Source organism: Gorilla gorilla, chromosome 20, assembly GCF_029281585.2.
Source record: "Gorilla gorilla gorilla isolate KB3781 chromosome 20, NHGRI_mGorGor1-v2.1_pri, whole genome shotgun sequence".
NCBI lineage: Eukaryota > Metazoa > Chordata > Mammalia > Primates > Hominidae > Gorilla > Gorilla gorilla.
The window spans coordinates 52698038-52725393 of NC_073244.2; the positions used below are offsets into that span (position 1 = coordinate 52698038).

Genomic DNA, 27356 nt, shown 5'->3' on the forward strand with positions numbered 1-27356 from the left:
TCATAACTGGGTGGAGAGGCAGGGTCAGGATAAAAGGCCCAGCTGGAGGCTGCAGCGGGGTGCAAGGCAGTCAGACCAGGACCATGGAACTCAGCGTCCTCCTCTTCCTTGCACTCCTCACAGGACTCTTGCTACTCCTGGTTCAGCGCCACCCTAACACCCATGGCCGCCTCCCACCAGGGCCCCGCCCTCTGCCCCTTTTGGGAAACCTTCTGCAGATGGATAGAAGAGGCCTACTCAAATCCTTTCTGAGGGTAAGACACAGACGAATGGGGTCTGAGGGTGGGCTGCTTCTTGCCTTGGTACTTGGGGATCCTTCACCAAACAGAATGAGACAGACTTCCAGAGTCAGGGGTGGCACGGGGATGGTTGGTGAGTACAGAGCATAGTGAAGCATGATGGGTGGTAGTATTAGGAGAAAAACATCAAATTAAATTTAGCAGAGTTTATTTGAGTAAAGAAGTGACTCATGAATTGGACAGCTCCCTAAACCAGGAAAGACACCACATGGCAGTATGGTCAAGTGGTATTTACAGGCAGAAAAAGGAGGTGACATACGGAAACAGCCTGATTGGCCACAGATCACAGCTTGCCTTACTTGGTCACAATCTGAGCAGTTTGCAGTCTGTGTGGACTGAAAGCTCAGCTGCTCTGATTAGCCAACACTTGGCTACTTGTCACAAGAATATATTCATTTGGGCCAGGCGCAGTGGCTCATGCCTGTAATCCCAGCACTTTTGGAGGCCGAGGTGGTGGATCACCTGAGGTCAGGAGTTCGAGACCAGCCTGGCCAACATGGTGAAACCTTGTCTCTACTAAAAATACAAATATTAGCTGGGCATAGTGGTGCGTGCCTGTAATCTCAGCTACCCAGGAGGCTGAGGAAGGAGAATCACTTGAATCCAGGAGGCAGAGGTTGCAGTGAGCCAAGATCTTACCACTGCACTCCAGCCTGGGTGACAGAGCTCCTTCTCAAAAAAAAAAAAAAGAATATACTCCCAAGTTAGGTTGCAGTTCACTCTATACAGAGAGAGCTTTAGATCAAATTTAATTTAATTAAACAATTCTCTCCTTTTGGTCAGCCTCAAAATTTTGAGATTGACCAAAACCTTGGGCATCAACATTACTTCTGTCACCATCGTAATGGACTTGTCTGCTCTCAGTATGGAATTCACAATGGACAATGTCAAAGTAGTTGAGTGATTCTTTACGTTTTTTCATGTTTTTGTTGTTCCCACTGTAATGAGACCACTAGATGTACAAAGAATGGCTGCATATGAGCATTTAAGACTCTTTTCTTTTCTGAGACAGGGCCTCACTCTGTCAGCCAGGCTGGAGTGCTGTGGCATGATCACATCTCACTGCAGCCTTGACCTCCCAAGGCTCAGGTGATCCTCCTGCCTCAGCCCCCCAGGTAGCTGGAACTACAGGTGCATGCCACCACACCCAGCTAATTTTTGTATTTTTTGTAGAGACAGGGTTCTGCCATGTTGCCCAGACTGGTCTCAAACTCCTGGGCTCAAGCAATCCACCTGCCTCGGCCTCCCAAAGTGCTAGGATTACACGTGTGAGCCACCGCACCCGGCCAAGACTCTTGAGAAAATACAACACATCAGGGAGACTGTTATGATGGCTCTCAGGAGGGTAATACAAAGAAAATGAAGTCACTGGGCCTGTAATAAACTTTGAGGAATGTGGACTTGGGGGTATAGACAAGGTCCACTGTCCATAGACAGAAGAAAGGCTGTTAATAGTCTCTTTTAACTTGAGTGTGTCCATGAGCCAAACTGATCAAAATCGAATAATTCAAAGTTCAGACAATAAAGATAGTTCAATAGTATTAGAGTCCAATTGGTCATAGATTTTGTTCAGGGCATGATGGTGATTAAGGATCACACCTTGCTATAAAATAACTTGATTTATAGAGGCATTCATTTGTAGTTGGCCTGGTAACACATATCATAGTATCCTGGAGACCCACTAAAAGAAACATTAAGAGTAGAAAAGCTTGGGATAGCCAAGCTTGCTGTGTTAGTCCATTCTCACACTGTTATAAAGACATACCCAACTGGGTAATTTATAAAGAAAAGGGATGTAACTGACTCACAGTTCCACACGGCTGGGGAGGCCCCAGGAAAATACAATTCATGGCAAAAGGTGAATGAGAAGCAGGAAACTTACAATCATAGTGGAAGGTGAAGGAGAAGCAAGTACTTCTTCACAAGGTGGCAGGAAAAAGAGAGAGAGCCAAGGGGGAAGAGCCTCTTATAAAACCATCAGATCTTGTGAGAACTCACTCACTATCACAAGAACAGCATGGGGGAAACCGCCCCCAGGATCCAGTTACCTCCTACTAGGTCCTTCCCTCCACACCTGGGGATTACAATTCGAGATGAGATTAGGGTGAAGACACAGAGCCAAACCATATCACTTACCATCACCATTCAGGATGCTTGCAAACCAACTGTTAGCTGCACCTGTAAACACATATCTGTTTCTTTCCCCTGAGAAACGTCCTTAGTGTATTGGTGGCAGTGTCTAGAGAAACAGCATTGTCAGCCACATTTTAAATTAAGTTATCTGCACTAGTAAATTCACTGGAAAGATAAAAGCAATATTTCGTTTTCTTCAGCACCATACACAAGCCTCCAAGATGGGCATAGAGGAGATCTAAAATTGCGTGATGTTCCATTAAGCATTTTTGTTGCCACAAATGTTCTCATCTGGGTTTGGAGAGTGGCTTCTACCCATCTGAACTCCCTGGAGGTTCAATTAGCTGCAAAATTCAAGATGTCCCTTAATGTATAAATTAGCCTCAGATTCCATACAACTGTCACCCAAATACCACCAAGAGTGAGCACCCAGGAACCCAATTGGAACGTTTTCTGAACAGAAACCAACTTATCTTCGTCGATTTTGAGGTTGATAGTAATTTCAGTTATTGACTGTTTTGGCTTTTAACTACGGGAGGTATTAGGGAACTCTCAGGGGAACAATTTGGAAAGCAGCAGTGAGCTGGGCCAAATAGCAAGTTCTGGACCCGTGAGGAGAAAGAACAGAGTAAGCAAACCTCAGGATACTCAAGGTAGGCACTTGTGGTGTTGGAAAAGAGGGTCACCTACTGGCATTAGAGCAGAGATCAGTTAGATTTGTTTACCCATAAGTCTGCATAGCTCCTGAACAAGGTGGGAAACTTACTTTTTTGTGGTCTTATTCTAGCATGCTGCGAAGGTGCATAACCACATTTAGTTGGAAAGAGACTTTACTGTATTTACTTATTTATTTATTTTTTACAGCACTGGGGTCGTGCTATGTTGAACAGGCTGATCTTGAACTCTTGGCCTCAAGCAATCCTCCCATCTCAATCTCCCAAAGTGCTGGGATTACAAGCATGAGCCACCATGCCTGGCCACTTTACATATTTAATCCAGTAACATTACACACGCAATTACCCATACCCCCATAGGTAGTCCCCAGGTCTTGCATACGGGATGCCTGGAAGCAAAATATGCCTTTTGCAGCCATTATTTAGATACATTTTCTGTATTTGGTAGTGATTATGTTATTAGCTAGTTAATAGTATGTTATTACATACTGTTATTATATTAACTAACTAATAACATAATCACTACCAAATATTTCCAGTGAGTGCGAAAAAGCAAGTGGCAATTGATGTCTAGAATATCAAGACATAGCTTTCCACTCCTCCTTTGGAGTTTCTGGGTGATTCTCATTGGGAACATGAAGAGGCATTGGCACCAGTGAAATTATTTCCTGATTTTGGGGCATTGGCTCACAAACTCAACAACTGCTTGTTTGTTTTTTTGTTTGTTTGTTTGTTTGTTTTGCTAGAGTATAAGCCTTTGCTAAAGCCATTCACAGATTATAGTCCTATGGATTTTCTTGTAAGGAAAGGGAAAGGGTTAGGACAGCAAGAAATGGGGAAGAAAGGATAAAAGATAATGCTTTCATGATGGAAGAGAAATCTTGATCCACAATCTTGGAAAAGCTGTGCGCATATAAGATGCCAACTGCTTCTGGGGAAAAACTTCCCTGGTCAGCTTTGCCTTAAGGTCTCCAACAGACATACAGTTCTAGGAGTCTAGAAGGGTCCTTTCCGATGGAGAGATGTGGATCCAAGATCCAAGACCCTGACATTTTGCTACAGAGAAGAACTTGGCATTGTCCTTTCCACTGGAGTACAAGGAACAGTCTTAGAAGAACTTGGCATTGTCCTTTCCACTGGAGTACAAGGAACAGTCTTAGAAGAACTTGGTACAGTCTCTTCCAATGGAGTTCAAGGACAGTTTGTCTGGTGTCATTTCCAAAGGGCCCAATCTCTAAATTCTAGATCATGAAAGGTCTGGTTGTCATCAACCGATGTGTCATCAATGACTCATTTTACCTGGTGAAAACATGCTTTGGCATAAAGTATTATAGCCTTGCCTTATTGAGTCATATCAGAGTTTATACGAGTGGGAGATACATGAGATTCTATTATTGGGGGCATAGGCCTTCTATTACTATTTTACAAGAGATCTATCTATGTCTTTCCAGTAGGAGTGGATCTGATTGCCATCAATCAATAATACCTTAGACCAAGGGACTCCAATCAATTCAGCATGCTTTGCCTAATGATATTTGTTTGTAATACTGTTGCAGGACAATCAAAGACTGGAGAGACCAAAAAAGGTTCAGGAGAGTTTATTAAATTAAGGTGATCACCGGTTCAGCCAGACATACATCCAGAAAGTCTGAGCCCCGAACAAACGGCTTTTCCTACTTTTAAACATATTAAGGTGGGAACTACATGAGGCAGGAAGCCAGTTTCAGAAGTGAGAAACAAAGCAGTTAAATAACATTTCTTACATCTTGAGAAAGACATGTCTTGCAACCTAAACTTATCGGTCCTGTGACCCTGCAGCTGTGCAGGAACTCACTGGGCCTGTAATAAACTTTGAGGGATGTGGAGTTGGGGAGTATAGGTAAGGTCCGCTGTCCACAGAGAGAAGACAGGCTGTTAATATTCTCTTTTAACTTGAATGTAAGGTGCAGTCATACTTTGCAGAAACCTTAAGAGGATTTTAAAATTTCTATTACTACTACTATTAGGTTATAGTTGATTTCATTAATTCCTTCTTCAATACCTTATTTAACTGTTTTACCACTTGTCTAGTGAAACAAGTACCTCTATCACTGGAGAGTTCTCCAGGAATGCCCAGTAAGGAAAAACATTTTCTAATAACCTTTTATCTACTGTTATGGCATTGATTGATCTTTGTGCATAGAAACACTTTAATACAACCAGAAAACATGCAATGAAGCTGGCAGTTGAATTAACTCCATCTTCAAGTGTTCAAATGATCTACCAAGTGCCAGAAATATATCACCTGAGCTTTTTGTTGTCTTACTAGAATTATGGATTTGATAAACCAAATATTAGTTATAAACCATTTAGCAATCTGAGAACAGTCAACTCATCAATATTTTTTCATAGTTTGGATCATTTTCTGTCTTCTATGATGAGTCATGGAATGCAGAGCTTTTAGTAATGGAAATTTTAAGAACTCAGGAAGGACCAGGTGGCCATCTAGGGTCTCCATGAGCGCATGCTTCACATTGGAATTACAGACTCTAAAGTACAAATTTTAATACCATGAGTAGCAATTTATGCTTCTCTAATTCAGGTACGTAACACTGGTTTATCAAATAGGTTATCATAGGTAATTTGATGGTGCCATTGCACTCCAGCCTGGGTAACAGATTGAGACCCTGTCTCTGAATTGGAACTGCACGGGGGCGCCGTCCTTGGAGGGGTGAATGGGCGTGAAGAGGTGTCTGGGTATGAGCCACAGGTGTAGAATTTCACTCTTCTCTGCCATCCTCTGTTACATCCTGGGTACCTGCCTGCCACTGAAAGAATGAGGTAAAAGAGGTGGTGGCACAAATCAAATAGATTTTGCTGTGCCAATGAGAGAGAGCAGACTAGCCCAGGTCAGTGCCAGGAGAGTGGAGGAGAGAGGGAGAGCAGGAAAGGAGTCTGGGCAGGGAGTGCTAATCAACAGTACACATAGTGCCCTATAATGGCAACTGACACTTGCTCAGTATTTACCTGGCTTATCACTGCTTACCATGCATGATTTTATGATTAATTATCTACTTATTATTACTAATCAATCAACCCACTTTCCAATGGGAGAATTAGAACACTGACAATACCTTCCAGCTCCTCTTCCTCTTCCCCCTCCCATGTTGACCCATACTCCTGAATCTTAGGCTCGTTATCCTTTTACTATTAATAGAGTTATTTTTTTAATTTCTGATCAATGGTCTTTTTAATGATACCAAGTACAGAGTATATATGCCAATACTACTATGAATTTTTTAATTATTTGCTTAGACAGAATACATGGACATACAAATGGTGAATGTGATAATTGTCATACATATATATTTATCTTAGACACTTAGTCAAAACATGTGGTCTTTGGTTATCAGTTAGACACTGTCACTTTACCTGGAAGATACAAGGTAATTGGTCACAGACTCTCAAATTATGGAACATTTAGATTTTTCAGGGGAATGACATGGAGGGAGCCAAGGAGTCTTATGATTAGGTATGATGTTGTTTGGGTGGCTCATGACACCACTGGGCAACACTCAAAGATGTGGTGGCTTATACTTGTAATCCCAACACTTTGGGAGGCTGAGGTGGGAGGATCGCTTGAAGCCAGGAGTTAGAAACCAGTCTGGGCAACCAAACAAGACCCTGTCTCTACAAAAGACTTTTAAAAATTTAGCCAGGCATGGTGGCGTGTGCCTGTAGTCCCAGCTACTTGGGAGACTGAGGCAGGAGGATGACTTGAGCCTTGTAGTTTGAGGCTGCAGTGACCTATGATCATGTCACTGCCCTCCAGCCTGGGCACAGAGCAAGACCCTGTCTCTTAAAAAAAAAATCATCTGCAATGTGAGGAGTGATAACATTTAGGAACGTGTGTATAGGTTTAAATTCTGGTCAAAGACATCCTACACAATTCACTGAACTTTCTCTTTAAGGGTTTTTTCCCAAGCTCTGCAGACGCTATCTGGGCACAAATCATGCCTCTGTTAACAGAATTTGCTGTTCCTTCTAGCTCTTGGTATCCCACTGCCCGCTTTCTTTATGAAAGCTGGTATGGTCATTGAATATCCCAATCCTTTACAAATTTGGAAACAAGCAAAACTGTCAATGAAATTTGTATTTGCCTAAAATGAGTTTTTAAAAGGATCTTTGTGGCTACCTTATTAGTTCATAGAAAGTGGAAGCTTGTCAGGAATGATATTAAAGAATTTTTTCATTTAAATTGTTTTAGAGACAGGGTCTCACTCTGTTACCCAGGCTGCAGTGCAATGGCACAGTCATAGCTCACTGCACCCTTGAACTCCTGGACTCAGGAGATTCTCCCACCCTAGCCTCCAGAGTAGCTGGGACTAAAAGTGTGAGCCACCATGCCCCACTATTTATTTTTGTAGAGATGTGTTTTGGGGACAGTCTCACTATGTTGCCTAGGCTGGTCTCGAACTCCTGGACTCAAGCAATCCTCCTGCCTCAACCTCCCAAAGCATTGGGATAAGTTTTGCATAGACATGTTTGACCCTCTCCCTTCCTTTATTGCAGCAAAGATTTCCATTTTCTCACAGGGAGGACTTGGGGCAAATTGTTTTTGTCGTTGTTGTTGTTATTTGAGGATGTGGGTGGGTCATCTTGGTTAATGTCAGTGCAAGAACGGTGTCTGCTCCTCATTATTGGGGTTCCTTAGCTATTCAGGCAGGCAGCAGCTCCCTTGAGAAGACTTCCTGACCCCCAGGTCCCCACCATATGCTCTCATACACCAGCTGCCCCTCCTTACTGAGCCTATGTCCTTGACAATGCTGCATTTACCTGTGATCCTGTGGCTGAGCTCTCCCTCACACTTCCAGACAAGGAAGGCCTGTGAGGTATCAGAACAGAGCTGAACATAGTGCCTGGCACAGAGTAGGTGTTTAGTAAATATGTGTCCAGGAACAAATGAAGGAGTCAGTGAGTGAAAGCTCCAAGCCTGACTCAGCAGAACTGGCAGTCAGCCAGGGCCTGCAAAGTGCTGCCTGGCCCTCAATAGGGGGTTGCAGATCTGGGGATCCCTCCCCACCAAATAGAGTTGCATCATACAGGTAAAGGTCCCAAGTGCCTATTGTTTTCTTTTCATCATTTTCCATGTGTGACAAGAGTATCACGCAATCATGTGAATCAATGGACTTAGCTTTCTCACTAGAGTAATGTGTCTGGGAATTATCTGGGTTGTCATGGGATTTTCCAGGTGTCATTTACAACTACTTGTGGACAAGATGAGGTGCTACCCTCATCTTAGAATTAGGGATGGTGGCCAGGCGTGGCAGCCCATGCCTATAATCTCAGCACTTTGGGAGGCTGAAGCGGGTGGATCAACTGAGGTCGGGAGTTCGAGACCAACCTGACCAACATGGAGAAACCCTGTCTGTACTAAAAAACACAAAACTGGCTGGGCATGGTGGCACATGTCTGTAATCCCAGCTACTCGGGAGGCTGAGGCAGGAGAATTGCTTGAACCCGGGAGGCGGAGTTTGCCCTGAGCTGAGATTGCATCATTGCACTCCATCATGGGCAACAAAAGTGAAACTCCATCTCAAAAAAACCAAGCAAAAACAAACAAACAAAAAAAATTAGTGATAGTGATGCTCAGCCTGGGGAAAGCATTTGTCCAGTGGCACACAACTGGGAAAAGGGGAAGCTGAGATCCAGCAGGAGGTCTGTCTCCAAAGCCCTCCTAGACTAAAGCTGCTTAACAATTTGTGGATTATGAAATCCTCTGAGAGTTTGATTAAAGCTGTGGCCCCCTCTTTTCCAAATAGGCACATACATGTTTGCATAAAGTTGTGAGGCTTCACAGACTCCCTAAAACTCTTTCATAAACCTTCCGAGGATCCTCTAGGTATTCATGACCGTCTATTATGATTGCATCTCTTGGGGGTGGGGGAAAGAGGGAGGGCATGAGCAAGTGTGTGTCAGGGCTGAGGAAGGTGGTGCTGTTGCTTTTCCATTTCCCAATAAGCTTCCAGATTCTTTTTGATGTCAGAGGGATGTGGGCTCGTGTCTCAGATTCAACTCTTATGCATTGAGACACAGTTTTCTCTTCTGTCAGTTAAGATCATGACAATGAGAATGTGTGCCCCTAAGGTGGTTGTGAGGATTAAATGGGATATTGCATACAGCTAGTATATAATAAGTGCTCATTAAATGGCAACTACCTTGATCCACTCATTCATTTATTCACAAATCCAATAACAATTCAGTGGGCACTTTCTATGTACCAGGAAATAGTCTAGGAATTGATGATGTGGCATCTTGGACAAGACATACGAGGTCACTGTGCTTATGGACATTCCATTGGCAGAGACAGATAAGCAAAAAATAAACAGATAAGGAAATGTTAGGTGGAGAAGAGCTACAATTAAACTAAAGCAGGGGGATATTTCAGACAGTGATGAGAACTACGTTAGATTGAGTGGTTAGGGGAAGACTGTCTTGTTTTTTTTTCTGAGCAGAGACAATGAAAGATTCAGGTGGAAGGCACTAGAAGGAGGCAGGGGTGGCTGTAAGAATCCTGAAACAGGAAAAATGTCAGAGAACAACATGGAGGAATGAGTGGGAGGAGAAGTCAGAGCGGTAATAGGGCCACGTCATGTAGGACCATGTGAACCATCAGTGGAGACTTCAAATCTTATTCTCAGCAAAGTGGGAATATTGTAGGCCTTGGTGAGCATATGGATATTAATTATTTTACATTTTAGTGGGGTTACCCTGGCTTGTGGGGCAGTGAAACAATTGTTAAGTGGAGTAAGCATGTCATCCAGAAGTCCAGTGAAGGGGCTTTGCAGAGATCAATGCAGGGCATTTGTAAGTAAACTTAACAAATTTTATGACTTTTATGTCAAGTTTTTATTGAAGTTGAACATCACTGTAAAAAGCGCACAGCTCAATGAATTTTCACAAACTGAACATACTCATGTAATTGACGTGCAGGCCAAGTAGCAAGAATGCCCCGAAACCCTGCACCCTGTTCTTTTCTATTCACTATCCACCTACCATCTTGATCATGGGTTGATTTTATCTGTGTATGAACTTCTTTTTTTGTTTGTTTGTTCGTGAGATTGAATTTTGCTCTGTCGCCCAGGCTGGAGTGCAGTGGCACTATCTCGACTCACTGCAACCTCCGCCTCCCCGGGCTCAAGCAATTCTCTTGTCTCAGCCTCCCGAGTAGCTGGGACTACAGGTGAGGGCCACCACGCCTGGCTAATTTTTGTATTTTTAGTAGAGATGGGGTTTCACCATGTTGGTCAGGCTGCACTCAAACTCCTGACCTCGTGATCAGCCCGTCTCAGCCTCCCAAATTGCTGGGATTACAGATGTGAGTCACCACGCCTGGCCCTGTGTTTGAACTTCATACACATAAAATTATGATGCATTGACTCTTTTGTGCCTAGTTGCTTCCACTCAACATTATGCCTGTGAGTTTCAGCCACGTTGTCACCTGTAGCTGTAGTTTGTTCTTTTTTGTTGCTGTATACTAGTCTATTGTGAGAACCCTCACTGTTTGTCTATATCTATATTGATGAGCATTTTATTAAGAAAGCTTCTGTGAATATTTTGTTCATTTTTTGGTGAACACCCATACACATTTTTGCTGGGCATGTACCTGGGAGTGAAGTGGCTGGTTTCCTGGCTATCCATTTGTTCAGCTTCAGGAAATACTGCCCAGCAGTTCCCCAAGTGACTGCACAGTAATCCCACCTTATCCACTGGAGATATCTTCAGAGACCCCCAGTGGATGCCTGAAACCCCACATAATACTGAACACTATGCATACTCTTTTTTTTCCTATACAATCACATTATATAGGGAGGGTGGTATACACAGTGCAGACATGGTGGACAAAGGATGATTCATGTCCTGGGTGGGACAGAGTGGATGGTGAGAGATATCACCATCCTACTCAGAATGATGCACAACTTAAAACTTACGAATTCTTTATTTCTGGAATTTTCCATTTAATATTTTCAGACTGCGATTAGCTGCAGGTAACTGAAACTGCAAAAAGCAAAACCACAGATCATAAGAAGTATGCGGTGGGGGTGATATTCATCGTATTTTATCAACCATCTTTACTGTTTAGGGCACAAGCCAATCAGAGCAGACCCTGGCTGGGCCACCCGTTAACCTAAGCTTGTCCAACCTGCCTTATTTTGTTGTTGTTGTTCTGTTTTGTTTTGTTTACCTTTTTAGCAGCCTGAAGCCATGGTTTTCAGTTTCTGTCTCCAGTGATACACAGAAAGGAAGGATGAGGAAGGGGCTTTACTGGCCCAACCAGAAACGGAAACTAAGAACCCATGACTGTATTCTCTCCCTTGGACAGCGTTAACCATTAACCCTTAATTGCTGGGTCCCGGCAGGGGAAAGGGCAGCCTGGGGAGGCGGATGTTGGGGAGGGGTTAATTACCAATCTGGTATGTAAGTATTTTGATAGTTTTACAAATGAGGTGTATGCTGACTAACAGCCACCCCTGGTGTGGATGTGATTGGCAGTTCCGAGAGAAATATGGGGACGTCTTCACGGTACACCTGGGACCGAGGCCCGTGGTCATGCTGTGTGGAGTAGAGGCCATACGGGAGGCCCTGGTGGACAAGGCTGAGGCCTTCTCTGGCCGGGGAAAAATCGCCATGGTCGACCCATTCTTCCGGGGATACGGTGAGGGCCTCAGAGGCACTGGGAGGGGGCAGGTGGGGGGTGCATCAGGGAAGGGAGTATATGGGGGGAAGATGGACTCAGAGCCTTCTTCCAACTTCTTCTGCAACCAACCCACACCTCCCCTGCACCCCAGGTGTGATCTTTGCCAATGGAAACCGCTGGAAGGCGCTTCGGCGATTCTCTGTGACCACCATGAGGGACTTCGGGATGGGAAAGCGGAGTGTGGAGGAGCGGATTCAGGAGGAGGCTCAGTGTCTGATAGAGGAGCTTCGGAAATCCAAGGGTGAGTCCTGGGGAATGAATAGGAAAGAAAGACAATGAAACACTGAGAGATGCAGGTGCATGGGAATAGAAAGACAGAGAGGTATATAAGGGCACAGACAGAGACAGACGAAACTGGAGACACCATCAGACAGAGGGATAGAGACAGAGAGGGAGAGAGACAGGGGAATAGAGAGGGATGGGGATGGGCAGGAGAGAAACACAGAGAGCCAGGGAAAGGGAGAGATGCCAGGTGTATAATGTCCAAGAGTTACTCAAAGAGGCTGGATGTGATGACTCTCACCTGTAATCCCAGTACTTTGGGAAGCTCAGGCAGGAGGATTGCTTGAGGCCAAGAGTTGGAAAACAGCCTGGGCAACATAATGAGATCCTGTCTCTACACAATATAGAAAAGAAGTGAGCCAGGCATGGTGGTGTGTGCCTGTAGTCCCAGCTACTCAGGAGGCTAAGGTGGGACTACAGGATCACTTGGGCCCAGGAGGTTGAGGCCGCAGTGAGCTGTGATTGTGCCACTGCACTCCAGCCTGGACAACAGAGCAAGATCCTCTCTCAGACAAACAAACAAACCCTCAAAGACATATAATTTCATGGATCAATTGTGTCTGTCAAAGTCAAAAACGGAAGTTATGTAAAAGAAAAAAACTACAGACATTTAACAAATAATGAACTGTGTTTTCCTTGCCCTGGGTGAAGTGCTGATGAGCTGGCAGTGAGCAGACAGGCCAGGTGGGGTGTTCTGCCCGGGTGCAGCTGGAGGGGTCATCAAAGAATCACTAGGTTATTTTTGAGTTCTCCATAACTTGGTGTCTGTGGGACATGTAGGTGAAGGGTCTCTGGCTAGCACCTCCATCTCATTCATGCCAGGTGTTTACCATCTCTCTTATCAAAATTTCTCAAGAGACTCTGGGATGTAAATGCAGAGGCTGCATGGGGAGGTCGAGACCCAGGAGCTATAGGGAAACAGGGACAAGAAGACTGAAGAGAAGGACAGGAAGAAACAGTGACACAGGCAGGAGGAAAGAGACAGACGGAGGGACCAAAACAAAAAAATATAGGTTGGGTATGGGGCTCATGCCTGTAATCCCAGCACTTTGGGAGGCTGAGGCTGGTGGATCATTTGAGGCCAGCAGTTCAAAACCAGCCTGGCCAACATGGTGAAACCCCATCTGTGCTAAAAATACAAAAATTAGCCAGGTTTGGTAGCACGTGCCTTTAATCCCAGCTACTCAGGAGGCTGAGACAGGAGAATTGATTGAGCCTGGGAAATGGAGGTTGCTGTGAGCTAAGATCACACTACTGCACTCCAGTCTGCATGATAGAGTGAGACTCTGTCTCTAAAAATAATAATAATAATAATAATAAAATAAAGAACGGCAGGGGGGAGACAAATATACACACAGAGAGACAGAAAGAAACAAAGGCAAAGAGAAATTGAGGCAGAGAAAATTAGAGAGACAGACAGACAAAGCTTAGGAAAAGGTCTGCAGAGGAATGAGAGAAGACAGGCAAGTGAGAACCAGAGAGAGGCTGCACTAACCTGATGTTCTTGGGTCCTTACAGACCACTCTCCCTCCAGCTGGGGCCAGTACTGAGCCTGGTGTATACAGGTATCACTTAACAAGTACAGAATAATTCCCAGAAGACTGGAGAGCCCTAGATGTGGAAAGAAGAGATTAAGGGGGAGTAATAGGTAGGGGTGGAAAGATGGTTTTTTATTTGTTTTAAATTAGAGACAGGGTCTCACTCTGTACACAGGCTGGAGTGCAGTGGCACGATCATAGCTCACTGCAGCCTCAAACTCCTGGGCCCATGTGATCCTCCCACTTCAGGCCCCTGGACTATTTCAACTGGGACTACAGGCATGTGCCACCATGTCTAGGTACATTTTTTTTTTTTTTGTAGAGACAGGGTCTCCTTCTGTTGCCCAGGCTGGTCTTGAATTCCTGATCCTTTTGCCTCAGGCTCCCAAAGTGCTGGGATTAGAGGTATGGGCCCCTGTGCCCACCCAGGGCTTTTTAATTTATACAAGCAATTGATTGAACACCTACTCTGCCCAGCCCCTACCCCTGGGATTTAACTATACTCACTCCCAGAGTCAGAGGTGGGGCCTGAGAGGAGGTGCAGAGTGAGAACCGGCTGCATGGACTCTATAGCTGGATTGCCTGGGTCTAAATCCTGGCCTCAGGAATGAGTAGCTGTGCAACTTTGGTCAAATTACTCAACCTCTCGGTCTGCCCACCTATAAACTGGAGCTAATAATTGAATTACATCTGCCTCACATTGTTGTAGTGAGAGTTCAGTGGAATTATGTGTGAAGTGCTGGTACATAATTAGCTGTTATGGTTATTCTCATGTTTACCATTACTGAGTGATGGCAGACAATCACACAGAGGTGGGTGACAGCCTGATGTTCCCCAGGCCCTTCAGTCTGTGTCCTTGACCTGCTGACTTCTTCCTAGGAGCCCTCATGGACCCCACCTTCCTCTTCCAGTCCATTACTGCCAACATCATCTGCTCCATTGTCTTCGGAAAACGATTCCACTACCAAGATCAAGAGTTCCTGAAGATGCTGAACTTGTTCTACCAGACTTTTTCACTCGTCAGCTCTGTATTCGGCCAGGTCAGGGAGAGGGAGAGGGAGAGGGGGTGTGGGGGTGAGGTGAACATCCAGGACACAGGAGAAAAGGATGACTTATCTTGAGGGCTCAGAAATGCAGCTTATCCCTGGAAGAAAGGCAGAGACACATGAAGAATCAGGGACATGGAGACCTGGAGGGAGGGGAGACGGTGAGACAGGGATAGAGACACTGAGAGAGAGAATGAGGCGTGATGGGGAGGCAGAAATAGAGTCAGAGAGAGACTGAGAGAAGGAAGATGAGCAAAAACAAGACAAAGAAGGGCAGAAATCAAGAGATCCTGAGAGACAGAGTTGATGAGAATGAGAGTGAAAGAGAGGGAGAGAGAGAATGGATCAGGCTTTGAGCTTGATCTCTACTCTTCTGCTCCTGGATGTCATTTTTGTTATTTTTTTTTTTTAGACGGAGTCTCGCTGTTTCATTCAGGCTGGGGTGCAGTGTTGCCTTCTTGGCTTACTGCAAACTCCACCTCCCGGGTTCAAGTGATTCTCCTGCCTCAGCCTCCCAAGTAGCTGGGACTGCAGGCATGTGCCACCACACCTGGCTAATTTTTTTTTTTTGAGATGGAGCCTCGCTCTGTTGCCTAGGCTGGAGTGCAGTGGCACAATCTCGGCTCACTGCAACCTCCACCTCCCTGGTTCAAGCAATTCCCCATCTCAGCCTCCTGTAGCTGGGATTACAGGTGCCTGCCGCTACACCAGGCTAATGTTTTTGTATTTTTAGTAGAGACGGGGTTTCACCATGTTGGCCAGGCTGGTCTCTAACTCCTGACCTCAAGTGATCTGCCCACCCCAGATTCCCAAAGTGCTGGAATTACAGGTGTGAGCCACCATGCCCAGCCTGCTCCTGGTTCTCTTGTATCCTTGCTTCTCAGTCTTTGGTAAAGCTCTCCACCTAAAGAAAATGAAGGATAAATGACAATAAGGAACAGCAATTCTTCGTTTTCTCCCATTTCTCCTTCTCCCTCTGTGTTTTTTTTTTACTTTCCCCAGATTATAAAGGTAATCTTCTGCTCTTTTAAAACAAAATAATAAAATGTCTCCTTATTTCTTAACCTGGAAATATGCCTATTACATATTAAATTTAAGAATATCAAGCTGCAGAACAGTATGCATAGCTGTAGTTTTTGTTGTTGTTGTTTTCAGAGAGTATCTTGCTCTGTTGCTCAGGCTGGAGTGCAGTAGTGTGATCTCAGCTCCCTGCCACCTCCACCTCCCAAGTTCAAGTGATTCTTGAGGCTCAGCCTCCCAAGTAGCTGGGACTATAGGCGAGCGCCACCACACCCAGCTAATTTTTTTGTATTTTTAGTAGAGATGAGGTTTCACCACGTTGGCCAGTGGTCAACATAGCTACAGCTCTTAAGCGGGGGTGTAGGTTGAATTCACATGTGGGGTTGTCAGAGTTATGGATTTTCAGGACCCTACTTTCTGGGCGGTCTGATCTGGAAAGTCTGGGATGGGGCCCAAGGTGAGTACTTGTAACAAGCCCAACCAATAATTCTAATGTTCTCCTCCCACCGAGAACCACAGAGAAAAGTCTGGAAGGAGACCCACCAGACAGTTAACAATGGTTATCTCTAGAAAGAGAGATTAAGAAGGAAATTTATATCTCACTATATACATTTGCACTTTTGCAATTATTTGCAATAAATTAGGCATTCCATTCTTCATCAAAGTAATAGGAATAACCTCCAAAATACATAGTCCTAATGTGTCAGCAGGCTTATCTTTTGTAAGAATCATTTTATTAATATCTGACACAGCAAGGGAGATGAGGAGAGGAGAGAAGAGGGAGAGAAAAGTATGAGAAAGACAAATAAACAGGCTGAGGTAGACAATGAGTGACACAGAAAGGAAGTGAGACAGAGACTAAGAGAAAAAGGAGAGAGGCAGGGAGGTGGGGCAGAGGCCAAGAAAAAGACAGAAGGATGAGGGAGGAAGACGCAGAAAGAGGTAAATGTGAGACAGATCAAAGGAGACATAGAGTCAGTGAGTGAGGCGTTCAGAGGCAGAGGGGAGTGGGGAAGTGGGGTTCCCATGGAGGGATTGGGGCCCAGGAGGGGCTCTCTCCCTGTGACCTGCTAGCTCAGCCCTAGGCAAACCTCACCACCCCTTCTTTCTTGCAGCTGTTTGAGCTCTTCTCTGGCTTCTTGAAATACTTTCCTGGGGCACACAGGCAAGTTTACAAAAACCTGCAGGAAATCAATGCTTACGTTGGCCACAGTGTGGAGAAGCACCGTGAAACTCTGGACCCCAGCGCCCCCAGGGACCTCATCGACACCTACCTGCTCCACATGGAAAAAGTGGGGTCTGGGAGAGGAAAAGGGAAGGGAGGGGAGGGAAGGCAAGATGGAGAGGTGAGAAGAGGGAGGGAAAAGGGGTAGGGAAGGGGAAGATGGGGAGGGAAGAAGAAAGACTAGGGAGGGGAGAATAGGGAAAGGGAGGAGAGCAGATGAGGAAGGAAAGAAAGATGAGGTGAAAGGAAGGAGAAAATAGGGAGGAGGAACTGAGACGGAGAGAAAGGGGAGGTGGGGAGACAGAATAAAGGACAGAGAGAGAGAGAAAGACTGGCTGAGGAAGGAATTCGGGGCAAGGGACAAAAATACCGCAACAAGAGAAAAAACTCACAGAGGCAGAAAGAGACTGGGAGACAAAAAGAGAGAAACACATCAAAGAGATGTGGAGAGAGATAGAAACAGAGTCAGGCAGAGTAAAGAGAGGCTGAGAGAGACGAGTTAGAGATATGCGGCTGGACATGTAGAGGACAGAGAAAAGCAAACTGGGCCAGATAGTGTCAAAGACCTTTAGGCAAACGGAGGGCAGCCAGGGAGATGGGCGTATGCACAGCAAGGCTACAGCCTCCCCTGACCCTCCCCTTCCTTCCCTACTGTGGACGCAGGAGAAATCCAACCCACACAGTGAATTCAGCCACCAGAACCTCAACCTCAACACGCTCTCGCTCTTCTTTGCTGGCACTGAAACCACCAGCACCACTCTCCGCTACGGCTTCCTGCTCATGCTCAAATACCCTCATGTCGCAGGTGGGCCAGGGACAGCCAGTCAAGGGGGTCTTCTGGACTGCAGAAATGGGGCTATGGGTACCACCTGGATGAGAGAGGGGATGCTGGCTTCCTATTCTGGGAGCACTGTAGGCTCTGGGCTAGATTCCAACCAAGCCAATTCTGTTGGTGGATGCATGGATGCATGAGGAATCTGTCCATGCGTTCTCCCACTGTTTTCTTCCATCACTTAAGGAATTTTTGTTCTAAGGTTTTTGTTTGTTTGTTTTTTGTTTTTTGTTTTTTTTTTTTTGGTCTTTTTTGAGACAGAGTCTCGCTGTGTCGCCCAGGCTGGAGTGCAGTGGCATGCTCTTGGCTCACTGCAAGCTTCACTTCCAGGGTTCACGCCATTCTCCTGCCTCAGCTTCCCGATTAGCTGGAACTACAGGCACCTGCCACCACACCCGGCTAATTTTTTGTGTTTTTAGTAGAGATGGGGTTTCACCATGTTAGCCAGGATGGTCTCGATCTCCTGACCTGATGATGTGCAAATTTAGGGGGTACATATGCAGTTTTGTTACATGCGTAGGTTTTGTAATGGTCAAGTTTGGGCTGTTAGGGTATTTATCACCTGAACAGTGTACAGTGTACGAATTTCTCATCATTCACCCCCCTTCTGCTCCCTCACTCTTCTGAGTCTTCACTGTGCATCATTCCTCTCTCTGTGTCCATGTGTACACATTTTGTAGCACTCACTCATGAGTGAGAACATGCAATATTTGACTTTCTGTGCCATCACTTAAAAATCGATCCATCCACTTATCTTTTCATCTATTCATTCTTTAATTCATTAATTAAAGAATGTATAATTACTGATTCTTTCATTTATGATTCATCTAAGGACATATACTGTCATTCATTTATTTGGATTACTTGATCCACAAGTTGATCATTTGAAACAGTGATATGTTGATGGACTATTTGTCATTGATTCATTGGCTCATTCATTCATTCATTCATTCATGCATTCATCCATCCTTCTACGAACTAGGTTTCACTCTTATCCTTCCATCAGTCAACCTTTCAATTCACCCTTAATCCATCCATGCTTTCCTTCATTTATCACAATAATTCACTCATTTATTCACCTCTGATCTACTTATCATTCAATCCAGCCTTTCATTTACTCCTTTATTTACTCATACTTCACTAATTTAATTATTCACTTGCTCTTCCATAAATCTAGCCATTCATGTGATTATTCATTAATTGGGTTCATTGATTTCTTTGTCTATGGACCATTCATTAGTGATTAATTAATCAATCCATCTATTAATTGATAAGTAAATACAGACATCCATTTATTGGTTTGTTCATTTATTCATCAATCTTTCCATCCATGAATTGATCTATTGATTGATTGATTGATGTTTTTATCCAGTTGTTCATGGATTCATCTATTGTTCTATTACACTGTTATATACCTGAGGACCAAGAATAGTGTCTCAACTATATTATAAACACAATAAATATTAGTTCATTTTCTACTCATCTTAGAGAGGGTGTTTTGAGAGGTTTGTAGCCTGGAGTTCTTAATCTGAAATTCCATGCAAAATCGTGGTGTGTGTGTGCATATGTGTGTGTGTACCTGGGCATGTGGGAAGAGGATCCATAATATTCATTAGATTTCAAGCAGTGAGAATTCTTGTTGCTTCCTCCCTCCTCCCCTCACCCCATGCTGATTACTTTGAGGGGTATCAAGGATCTAACCCTTTACTATAGGTTTTTCATTGGTCAATAGAAAGTAGTGTCCCTGCTGAAAGGTCTCTTTTTAAAAAAATTTTTTTTTCTTTTGAGATGGAGTCTTGCTCTGTCACCCAGGCTAGAGTGCAGTGGCATGATCTCGGCTCACTGCAACCTCCACCTCCTGGGTTCAAGTGATTCTCCTGCCTCAGCCTCCTGAGTAGCTAGGAATACAGGTGTGCACCACCACACCCAGCTAATTTTTTGTATTTTTAGGAGAGACGGGATTTTGCCATGTTGGCCAGGCTCATCTTGAACTCCTGACCTCAAGGAATCCACCCACCTCAACCTCCAAAATTGCTGGGATTACAGGCATGAGCCACCATGCCTGGCCTGAAATGCTTCTTTAAAATGAGATTCGTTGGTCTTCTTTTCTGTACAGAGAGAGTCTACAGGGAGATTGAACAGGTGATTGGCCCACGTCGCCCTCCAGAGCTTCATGACCGAGCCAAAATGCCATACACAGAGGCAGTCATCCATGAGATTCAGAGATTTTCCGACCTTCTCCCCATGGGTGTGCCCCACATTGTCACCCAACACACCAGCTTCCGAGGGTATATCATCCCCAAGGTAAGACCAGCTGGACCCCCATAGCCCTCCTGTTTGGGCATCCTGGATTCTCTTAATCCCCAAACTCAACTTTTTGTTAGCTTGTTAATTGAGTCCCGTTGTTTTTGTTTTTTGTATTTCTTTTTTATGGGGTGTGTGTGGAGGGTGGGCAGGGAATGGCAATATCTTTTGATCTTGTGATCCTCCCTTAGGACACGGAAGTATTTCTCATCCTGAGCACTGCTCTCCATGACCCACACTACTTTGAAAAACCAGACGCCTTCAATCCTGACCACTTTCTGGATGCTAATGGGGCACTGAAAAAGAATGAAGCTTTTATCCCCTTCTCCTTAGGTAAGCTGGACCCACAATTTCTTTCCCAGACACCAGAGGGCAGGTACTATCCCCAACTTGAGAAAAACAACGAGAGGTACTGATTATTTGAGCACTTAATATATTCTGATTGCTTCACCTGCCTTATCCCATTCCATCTTCACTACAACCCTGTAAGGAGGCTTGAGAAAGAAGATTACATTTCCAAAGGCACATGTTGGCAAGCGGGACCTTGGGCAAGTATTTTAACATCTCTAAACCTCAGTAAGTTCATTTTCTTAAAAAGAAAAAATCTGTTGAGCACTACCCTAAGCCCAGTGCTGTACTAGGGGCTGAAGATAATGCATCAAACAAGTCACACAGAGACAGGGTTCCTGCCCCAGGAAATTTAAAGTCTAGCAGGGAAGATGGGCATTCATCAAATAATAATAAAATAATCATCTCATGAAATGAATGAATGCCTGCAACATGCTTAGAACTGCCTGGCACAAAGGACATGCTCACAAGGGCAATTATTATTATAATTAGACATAATTGTGATAAGTGCTCTAAAGGGAGCTTTGGGAGCACAAAATAGGAAATAGTAGCTAATCTTGTGGTGGGTCAGTAAGGAAAAGCTTACCAGAGGAACTGGCTTCCAAGCTAACATGTTCATGGGTGAGCATCAATCAACCATTGCAAAGTGTGTTCCAGGCAAAGGAAACAGCAAGGGCAAAGGCCAAAGGTGGAAACGTGATGGTACCATTGAGAACCTATAGGAAGTCCAGTGAGCCTTGGGTGTAGATTGCAGAAGGGAATAAGACAAAGGGCTCATCTGGGCAGGACCTTGAAGGTTGCAGGAGGAGTTTGGATTTATGGTCTAGCACTGGGGAGGTGGAAAAGGTCTTAACGTGCTCTGACTTGTCCCAGTTCTCATCCTCCACTCTTTGGCTGGTTAAAAGAAAAACTTTAGACAAATTAAACTTAGCAGAGTCTATCTGAACAAAGAAACAATTCATGAATTGGGTAGCACACGGAACCAGTAAAGGTTCAGAGAGCTCCACCCAGCAATGTGGTCAGGCACTATTTATCCACAGGGAAAGGAACTGAGGTACAGAAACAGCCTGATTGGTTACAGCTCTGTGTTTGCCTTATCTGAGCATGTCTGAGCAGCTTGTAGCCTGTGATTGGCTGAAGCTTTGCTGCCGTGATTGTCCAAGGTTACTTGTTACAAGAGTATACTCTCAAGTTACATTGCAGTTTGTTTACATGTTGAGTTATGTTACAGTTTGTTATGTAGGGAGGCTGCTTTAGTCCAAATTTAATTTAATTTAACATGCACCATCCATGAAAGGCCCCAGAAACAAACCCCCAGTCTTGAGTTTCATCAGTGACTTCAGTGATCCAGGGTTTGGCCCAGCCCCTGGTTTTGTGCAGTACAGTGACCTCCTTCCACATTTTATCTTCAATGAAAATTGGGAACACATGGGGTGATGGCTTGAATGTCAATGTCTTCTCTAAATTTTGCTATCTTAAGTTTCTTTTTTTTTTTTCCTTCTTCAGACGGTGTCTTCCTGTGCTGCCCAGGCTGGAGTGCAGTGTCGCGATTTCAGCTCACTGCAACCTCTGCCTCCCAGGTTCAAGTGATTCTCCTGCCTCAACCTCCCAAGTATCTGGAACTACGGGCATGTGCCATGCTGCCTGGCTAATTTTTTTTATTTTTAGTAGAGACGGGATTTCACCATGTTAGCCAGGATGGCCCTGATCTTCTGACCTTGTGATATGCCCGCCTTGGTCTCTCAAAGTCCCAGGATTACAGGCATGAGCCATTGTGACCGGCCTGCTATTTTGTTTTAAGACACGCAGAGATGTAGGGAAATAAGGACAGAGACAGATAATTAACAAAGATAATGTGACTGAGAAACAGAGTTAGGGACAAAGAGGGAACACGCTGAGGGATAGAGATGGGGAGCCAGTGGCAGAAAGACAGACAGCGGTTGAACATCAGACAGTATACAGACAGGAAGAGAGAGACACACACACACAGAGAGCCACATAAGGAGAAGGAGGAGGAATAAGAGGAGAGAGAGTAGGAAAAGGAAGGAGGTGGGGAGAAAGAAGGAGGGAAAGGAGAGAAACAATAAGAGATAGGAGAAAGAGAGAGGACATAAGAAGAGAGGAAGAAAGCATGAACAAGACAAACAAGGTATCTTTAGAGGGAGATGAAAGAAGGAGAGAGAAACAGAGATTGGTGAGGAGTCAGATTCAAATAGACGGAGAAAGGAAGTTAAGCAAGATGGAAGAAAGCCAAAAAAAGGAGAGGGAAAGAAGAGACACAGTGTCTGACAGGTACAGACAGAGAAAAAGACAGGGGTATGGCTGCCAGGGGCAGAAAGAAAGGCATAACCCAAGCCAAAAGGGTACTTGCAGCCAAAGAAATTCGGAAGGTGTCCAAACAGACGGTCCCAGAGATGGGGAGGGCGTGATGAGAGGGAGATAACAAGCCTCAGGCTGTTGTGAAAATCTTTGGGTCCCACAAATAGTTACAGAAGAACCAGCCCAGAGACCTGCCTGTTTCTAAGCTCATGTTGCCCAACTTCTGGATGTACCAAAGGGATGTGGACCCTTTTCCAGACACCTCCACGTAGACACACTTGTCCAACAACTTGACAGGCATAGGGAATGCCTGAAAACTCACACTTGACATGGCCTTTCCAAGGTTTGCAGATTATGAAACACTGAAGTGAAGGGAAAGGCTCCCTTTGTCTCTGCCTGAGCTTTTTCCAGCTCCCTTTGTTCTCATTTTTCTCCCAATCTGTGGTTTAGAACCTACTGGGGGTTCCTTGCACCTCTGAGAATCAGACCCTCCCTGTCTCATATGCATCAGTCCCATTCACAATTTATATAAAATTTGGGTTTTTTCTCCCCTGAGCTCTTGAAGCCTGTGGATCTCGGGCTGAGACCAGAAAACAGCCTAGAGACACACACACAGACACATGGCCAGAAACACATACCCCACACGTACCCCCAGAAACAAACACAAGGCGATGACCAAATCTTAAGGCTCCTTAGCACAAGCCAAGTGCTATTCTAAGAATTTTTACAATTGTCTCCTTTAACCTCAGAAGAGCCCTTTGAGAGATGTGTCATTCTCCCCATATGAGAAGTGAAGACACTAAAAATGTCATAAATGTGCTCACACTCACACATGTAGAGGCACACACACACACACACACACAACCAGAAGTGGGTCATTATACTCTTTGGGGATCACCAAACCCTTTGGAACTCTAACAGAAGCTACAAACTCTGTACTAGAAAAATGAACATGGCGCCTGGCACAATGGCTCATGCCTGTAATCCCAGCACTTTGGGAGACCAAGGTGGGTGGATTACCTGAGGTCAGGAGTTCGAGACCAGCCTGGCCAACATGGTGAAACCCTATCTCTACTAAAAATACAAGAAGTAGCCAGGCGTGGGGGCGGGTGCCTGTAATCCCAACTACTTGGGAGGGTAAGCCACGAGAATCATTTGAACCCCCTGGGAGGCAGAGGTCGCAGTGAGCAGAGATGGTGCCACTGTGCTCCAGCCTGGGTGACAGAGAGAGACTCCATCTCAAAAAAAAAAAAAAAAAAAGAGAGAGAGAGAGAAATGAACATGGCACATCCACTCAAAGATTTGCACCTGGTTTCAGAGCAGCTTCCTAAAAGTCCACCCTGAATTGTAGGTTAAAGGCCAGTCTTATGCAAATCTGTTGCAATGGACATAGGTGTCTGGGCTTAGGGACATGGCAGAGCGAAGAGTATGCACCTGCCCTGTTCCCATCCTGGTGACCTTCTGTGCCCACAGGGAAGCGGATTTGTCTTGGTGAAGGCATCGCCCGTGCTGAATTGTTCCTCTTCTTCACCACCATCCTCCAGAACTTCTCCGTGGCCAGCCCCGTGGCCCCAGAAGACATCGACCTGACACCCCAGGAGTGTGGTGTGGGCAAAATACCCCCAATGTACCAGATCCGCTTCCTGCCCCGCTGAAGGGGCTGAGGGAAGGGAGTCAAAGGATTCCAGGGTCATTCAGTGTCCCCGCCTCTGTAGACAACGGCTCTGACTCCCTGCAACTTCCTGCCTCTGAGAGACCTGCTGAAAGCCAGCTTCCTTCCCCTCCATGGCACCAGTTGTCTGAGATCACATTGCGAGTGAGTGGAGGAGTGAGATTATTGAAAATCATAATATACAAAATTTTGTATATGTGTGTGTGTGTATATATATATATATATATACTTTTTTTTTTTTTTGAGATGGAGTCTCACTCTGTCGTGCAGGCTGGAGTGCAGTGGCATGATCTTGGCTCACTGCAACCTCCACCCCCAGGGTTAAAGCAATTCTCCTGCCTCAGCCTCCCTAGTAGCCGGGATTACAGGTGTGCGCTACCACACCCAGCTAATTTTTGTATTTTTAGTAGAGACAGGGTTTCACCGTGTTGGCCAGGCTGGTCTCGAACTCCTGAACTCAAGTGATCCGCCCTCCTCGGCCTCCCAAAATGCTGGGATTACAGGCGTGAGTCACCGTGCCTGACCATATATATATAATTTTAAAAATTAAGATGAAATTCACATAACATAAAATTAGACATTTTAAAGTGTACAATTTCGTGGCATGTGGTTCATTCACAAAGCTGTACAACCACCACCATCTAGTTCCAAACATTTTTTTTTTTTTTTTTGAGATGGAGGCTCGCTGTGTCACCCAGGCTGGAGTTCAGTGGCGCCATCTTGGCCCACTGCAACCTCCACATCCTGGGTTCAAGAGATTCTCCTGCCTCAGCCTCTGGAGGAGCTGGGATCACAGGCCCCTGCCACCATGCCAGGCTAAACTTTGTATTTTTAGGTGGTCTCGAACTCCTGATGTCAGGTGATTCACCTGGTTCCAAATATTTTCATTATCTCCCCCCAAAATACCCATACCTCTCAAGCTGTCACTCCCCATACCCCATTCTCTTTTTCATCTCAGCCCCTGATAATCTGTTTTTTGTCACTATGGACTTACCAGTTCTGAATATTTCCTATAAACAGAATCACACAATATTTGACTTTTTTTTTTTTTGAAACTAAGCCTTGCTCTGTCTCCCAGGCTGGAGTGCTGTGGTGCGATTTTCGTTCACTGCAAACTCCGCCTTCCAAGATCAAGAGATTCTCCTGCCTCAGCTCCCAAGTAGCTGGGATTACAGGCATGTGCTACCACGTCTGGCTAATTTTCTTGTATTTTTAGTAGGGACATGTTGGCCAAGCTGGTCATGAGCTCCTGGCCTCAGGTGATCCACCCACCTCAGTGTCCCAAAGTGCTATTACAGGCATAATATGTGATCTTTTGTGTCTGGTTGCTTTCATGTTGGATGCTATTTTTGAGGTTCGTGCCTGTTGTAGACCACAGTCACACACTGCTGTAGTCTTCCCCCATCCTCATTCCCAGCTGCCTCTTCCTACTGCTTCCATCTATCAAAAAGCCCCCTTGGCCCAGGTTCCCTGACCTGTGGGATTCTGCACTGGTGCTTTGGATTCCCTGATATGTTCCTTCAAATCCACTGAGAATTAAATAAACATCTCTAAAGCCTGACTTCCCCACGTCAAGAGGTGATCTGTGCCATTTTGTGTGTGATTCTTTTATTGTCGGGTCTCTAGGGATTTTTCTGGAAGGAATGTTGGTGAGGACGCCTCCCTCACCTCAGTGACAACTCTGTGAAGGGCGAAATCATTGTCTTGCTCATCCCTGTACTCTCAACACAGCGTGTGGCATATGACAGGTGTTGAAAATATTTGGTGAGGAGTGAATGAATGAGTGGCTAAATCAGCCACCCCTACCCCCACAGCCCACCCAAAATGGAGCTAGGCCTCCTCCATCACACTGTGTCTCCTCCATATCCCACTTTCTTCTTTGGCCCAGAATAAATTCTCATCCCCAAAGGGCCCACGATGCCCCCATTCTGCCTGCCAGTTACTCTCGATACCCCGTGCTGCAATGTCACCTTTTGATAAAGCTTAGCACTATTCTTGCAGTGGAACCACTCTAAATCCAGCCTCCAGGCTGGTCGCGGTGGCTCATGCCTATAATCCCAGCACTTTGGGAGGCCGAGGCGGGTGGATCACTTCAAGTCAGGGGTTGGAGACCAGCCTGATCAACATACAAAAACCGTGTTTCAACTAAAAAAGATACAACAATTACCCGGGCATGGTGGCGTGCATCTGTAGTCCCAGCTACTCGGGAGGCTGAGACAGGGTGATCGCTTCAATGCAGGAGGCAGAAGTTGCAGTGAGCCAATTTCCCGCCACTGCACTCCAGCCTGGGCGACAAAGTGAGACTCCGTTTCATAAATAAATAAATAAATAAATAAATCCAGCCTCCACACATTCCACCAGCAGGACCACCACCCTTCCCTGAGGGAGGTGCTGCAAGTTTAATATCTTTATGACAAGGATACATCAGCCAGCCTGTGGCCAGTGGGAAGCTGGCTCTGGGACTGCACCCTGAGATGCTAACCTTTTGGCGTCTGCAGCATCTGCCATCTTTGGGCTCCTTGTAGCCTCTGAAGAGTTAACAGAGACTCTGCCAGTACAAATGCATGGCACACCTTCCCTCACCAACCACAGAAATGACAAACAGAGAGCAACATGTCTTTTAAGAGCGACAGCAGAATGGAAGGCGGGAGGAATGAGGACCACGGTGCCCTCAGCCTTCTCATTCCTCATTGTCCCCAGTGGCCCCTTGCTACTCTGGTTCTGGGGCCATCCCACCTCCCGGGGCTGCCTCTCTCCTAGGCCCTGGCCTCTGCCCTTCCAGGGGGAGCATTTTGCAAATAAACCACAGGGCTTTCTCAAGTCTGTCCAGGTGGTGAGATGGGAGAGTGTGGAAGGGATGGAAAAGGAGGAGGTGGGTAGATGGGAAACAGCTCACAGGCAGCAAGGCAGTTGGGGTCAAACTTTGG

The 27356-nt window shown here is 45.4% G+C and overlaps 1 protein-coding gene and 1 pseudogene across 1 annotated transcript; one reads left to right on the top strand and one right to left on the bottom strand.

The window, feature by feature from the left end:
• Window positions 1–26000, top strand: CYP2B6 (cytochrome P450 family 2 subfamily B member 6). The gene is made up of 9 exons (XM_004060779.4): window positions 1–254; window positions 11639–11801; window positions 11935–12084; window positions 14543–14703; window positions 16845–17021; window positions 17618–17759; window positions 19903–20090; window positions 20282–20423; window positions 24231–26000. The coding sequence occupies exons 1-9, from the start codon at window positions 84–86 to the stop codon at window positions 24410–24412; spliced, it is 1476 nt and encodes a 491-aa protein (XP_004060827.4). The 5' UTR covers window positions 1–83; the 3' UTR covers window positions 24413–26000.
• The window catches only part of LOC101152036 (cytochrome P450 2A13-like), a 103271-nt pseudogene that overhangs the window by 67789 nt on the left and 8126 nt on the right, over window positions 1–27356 (bottom strand).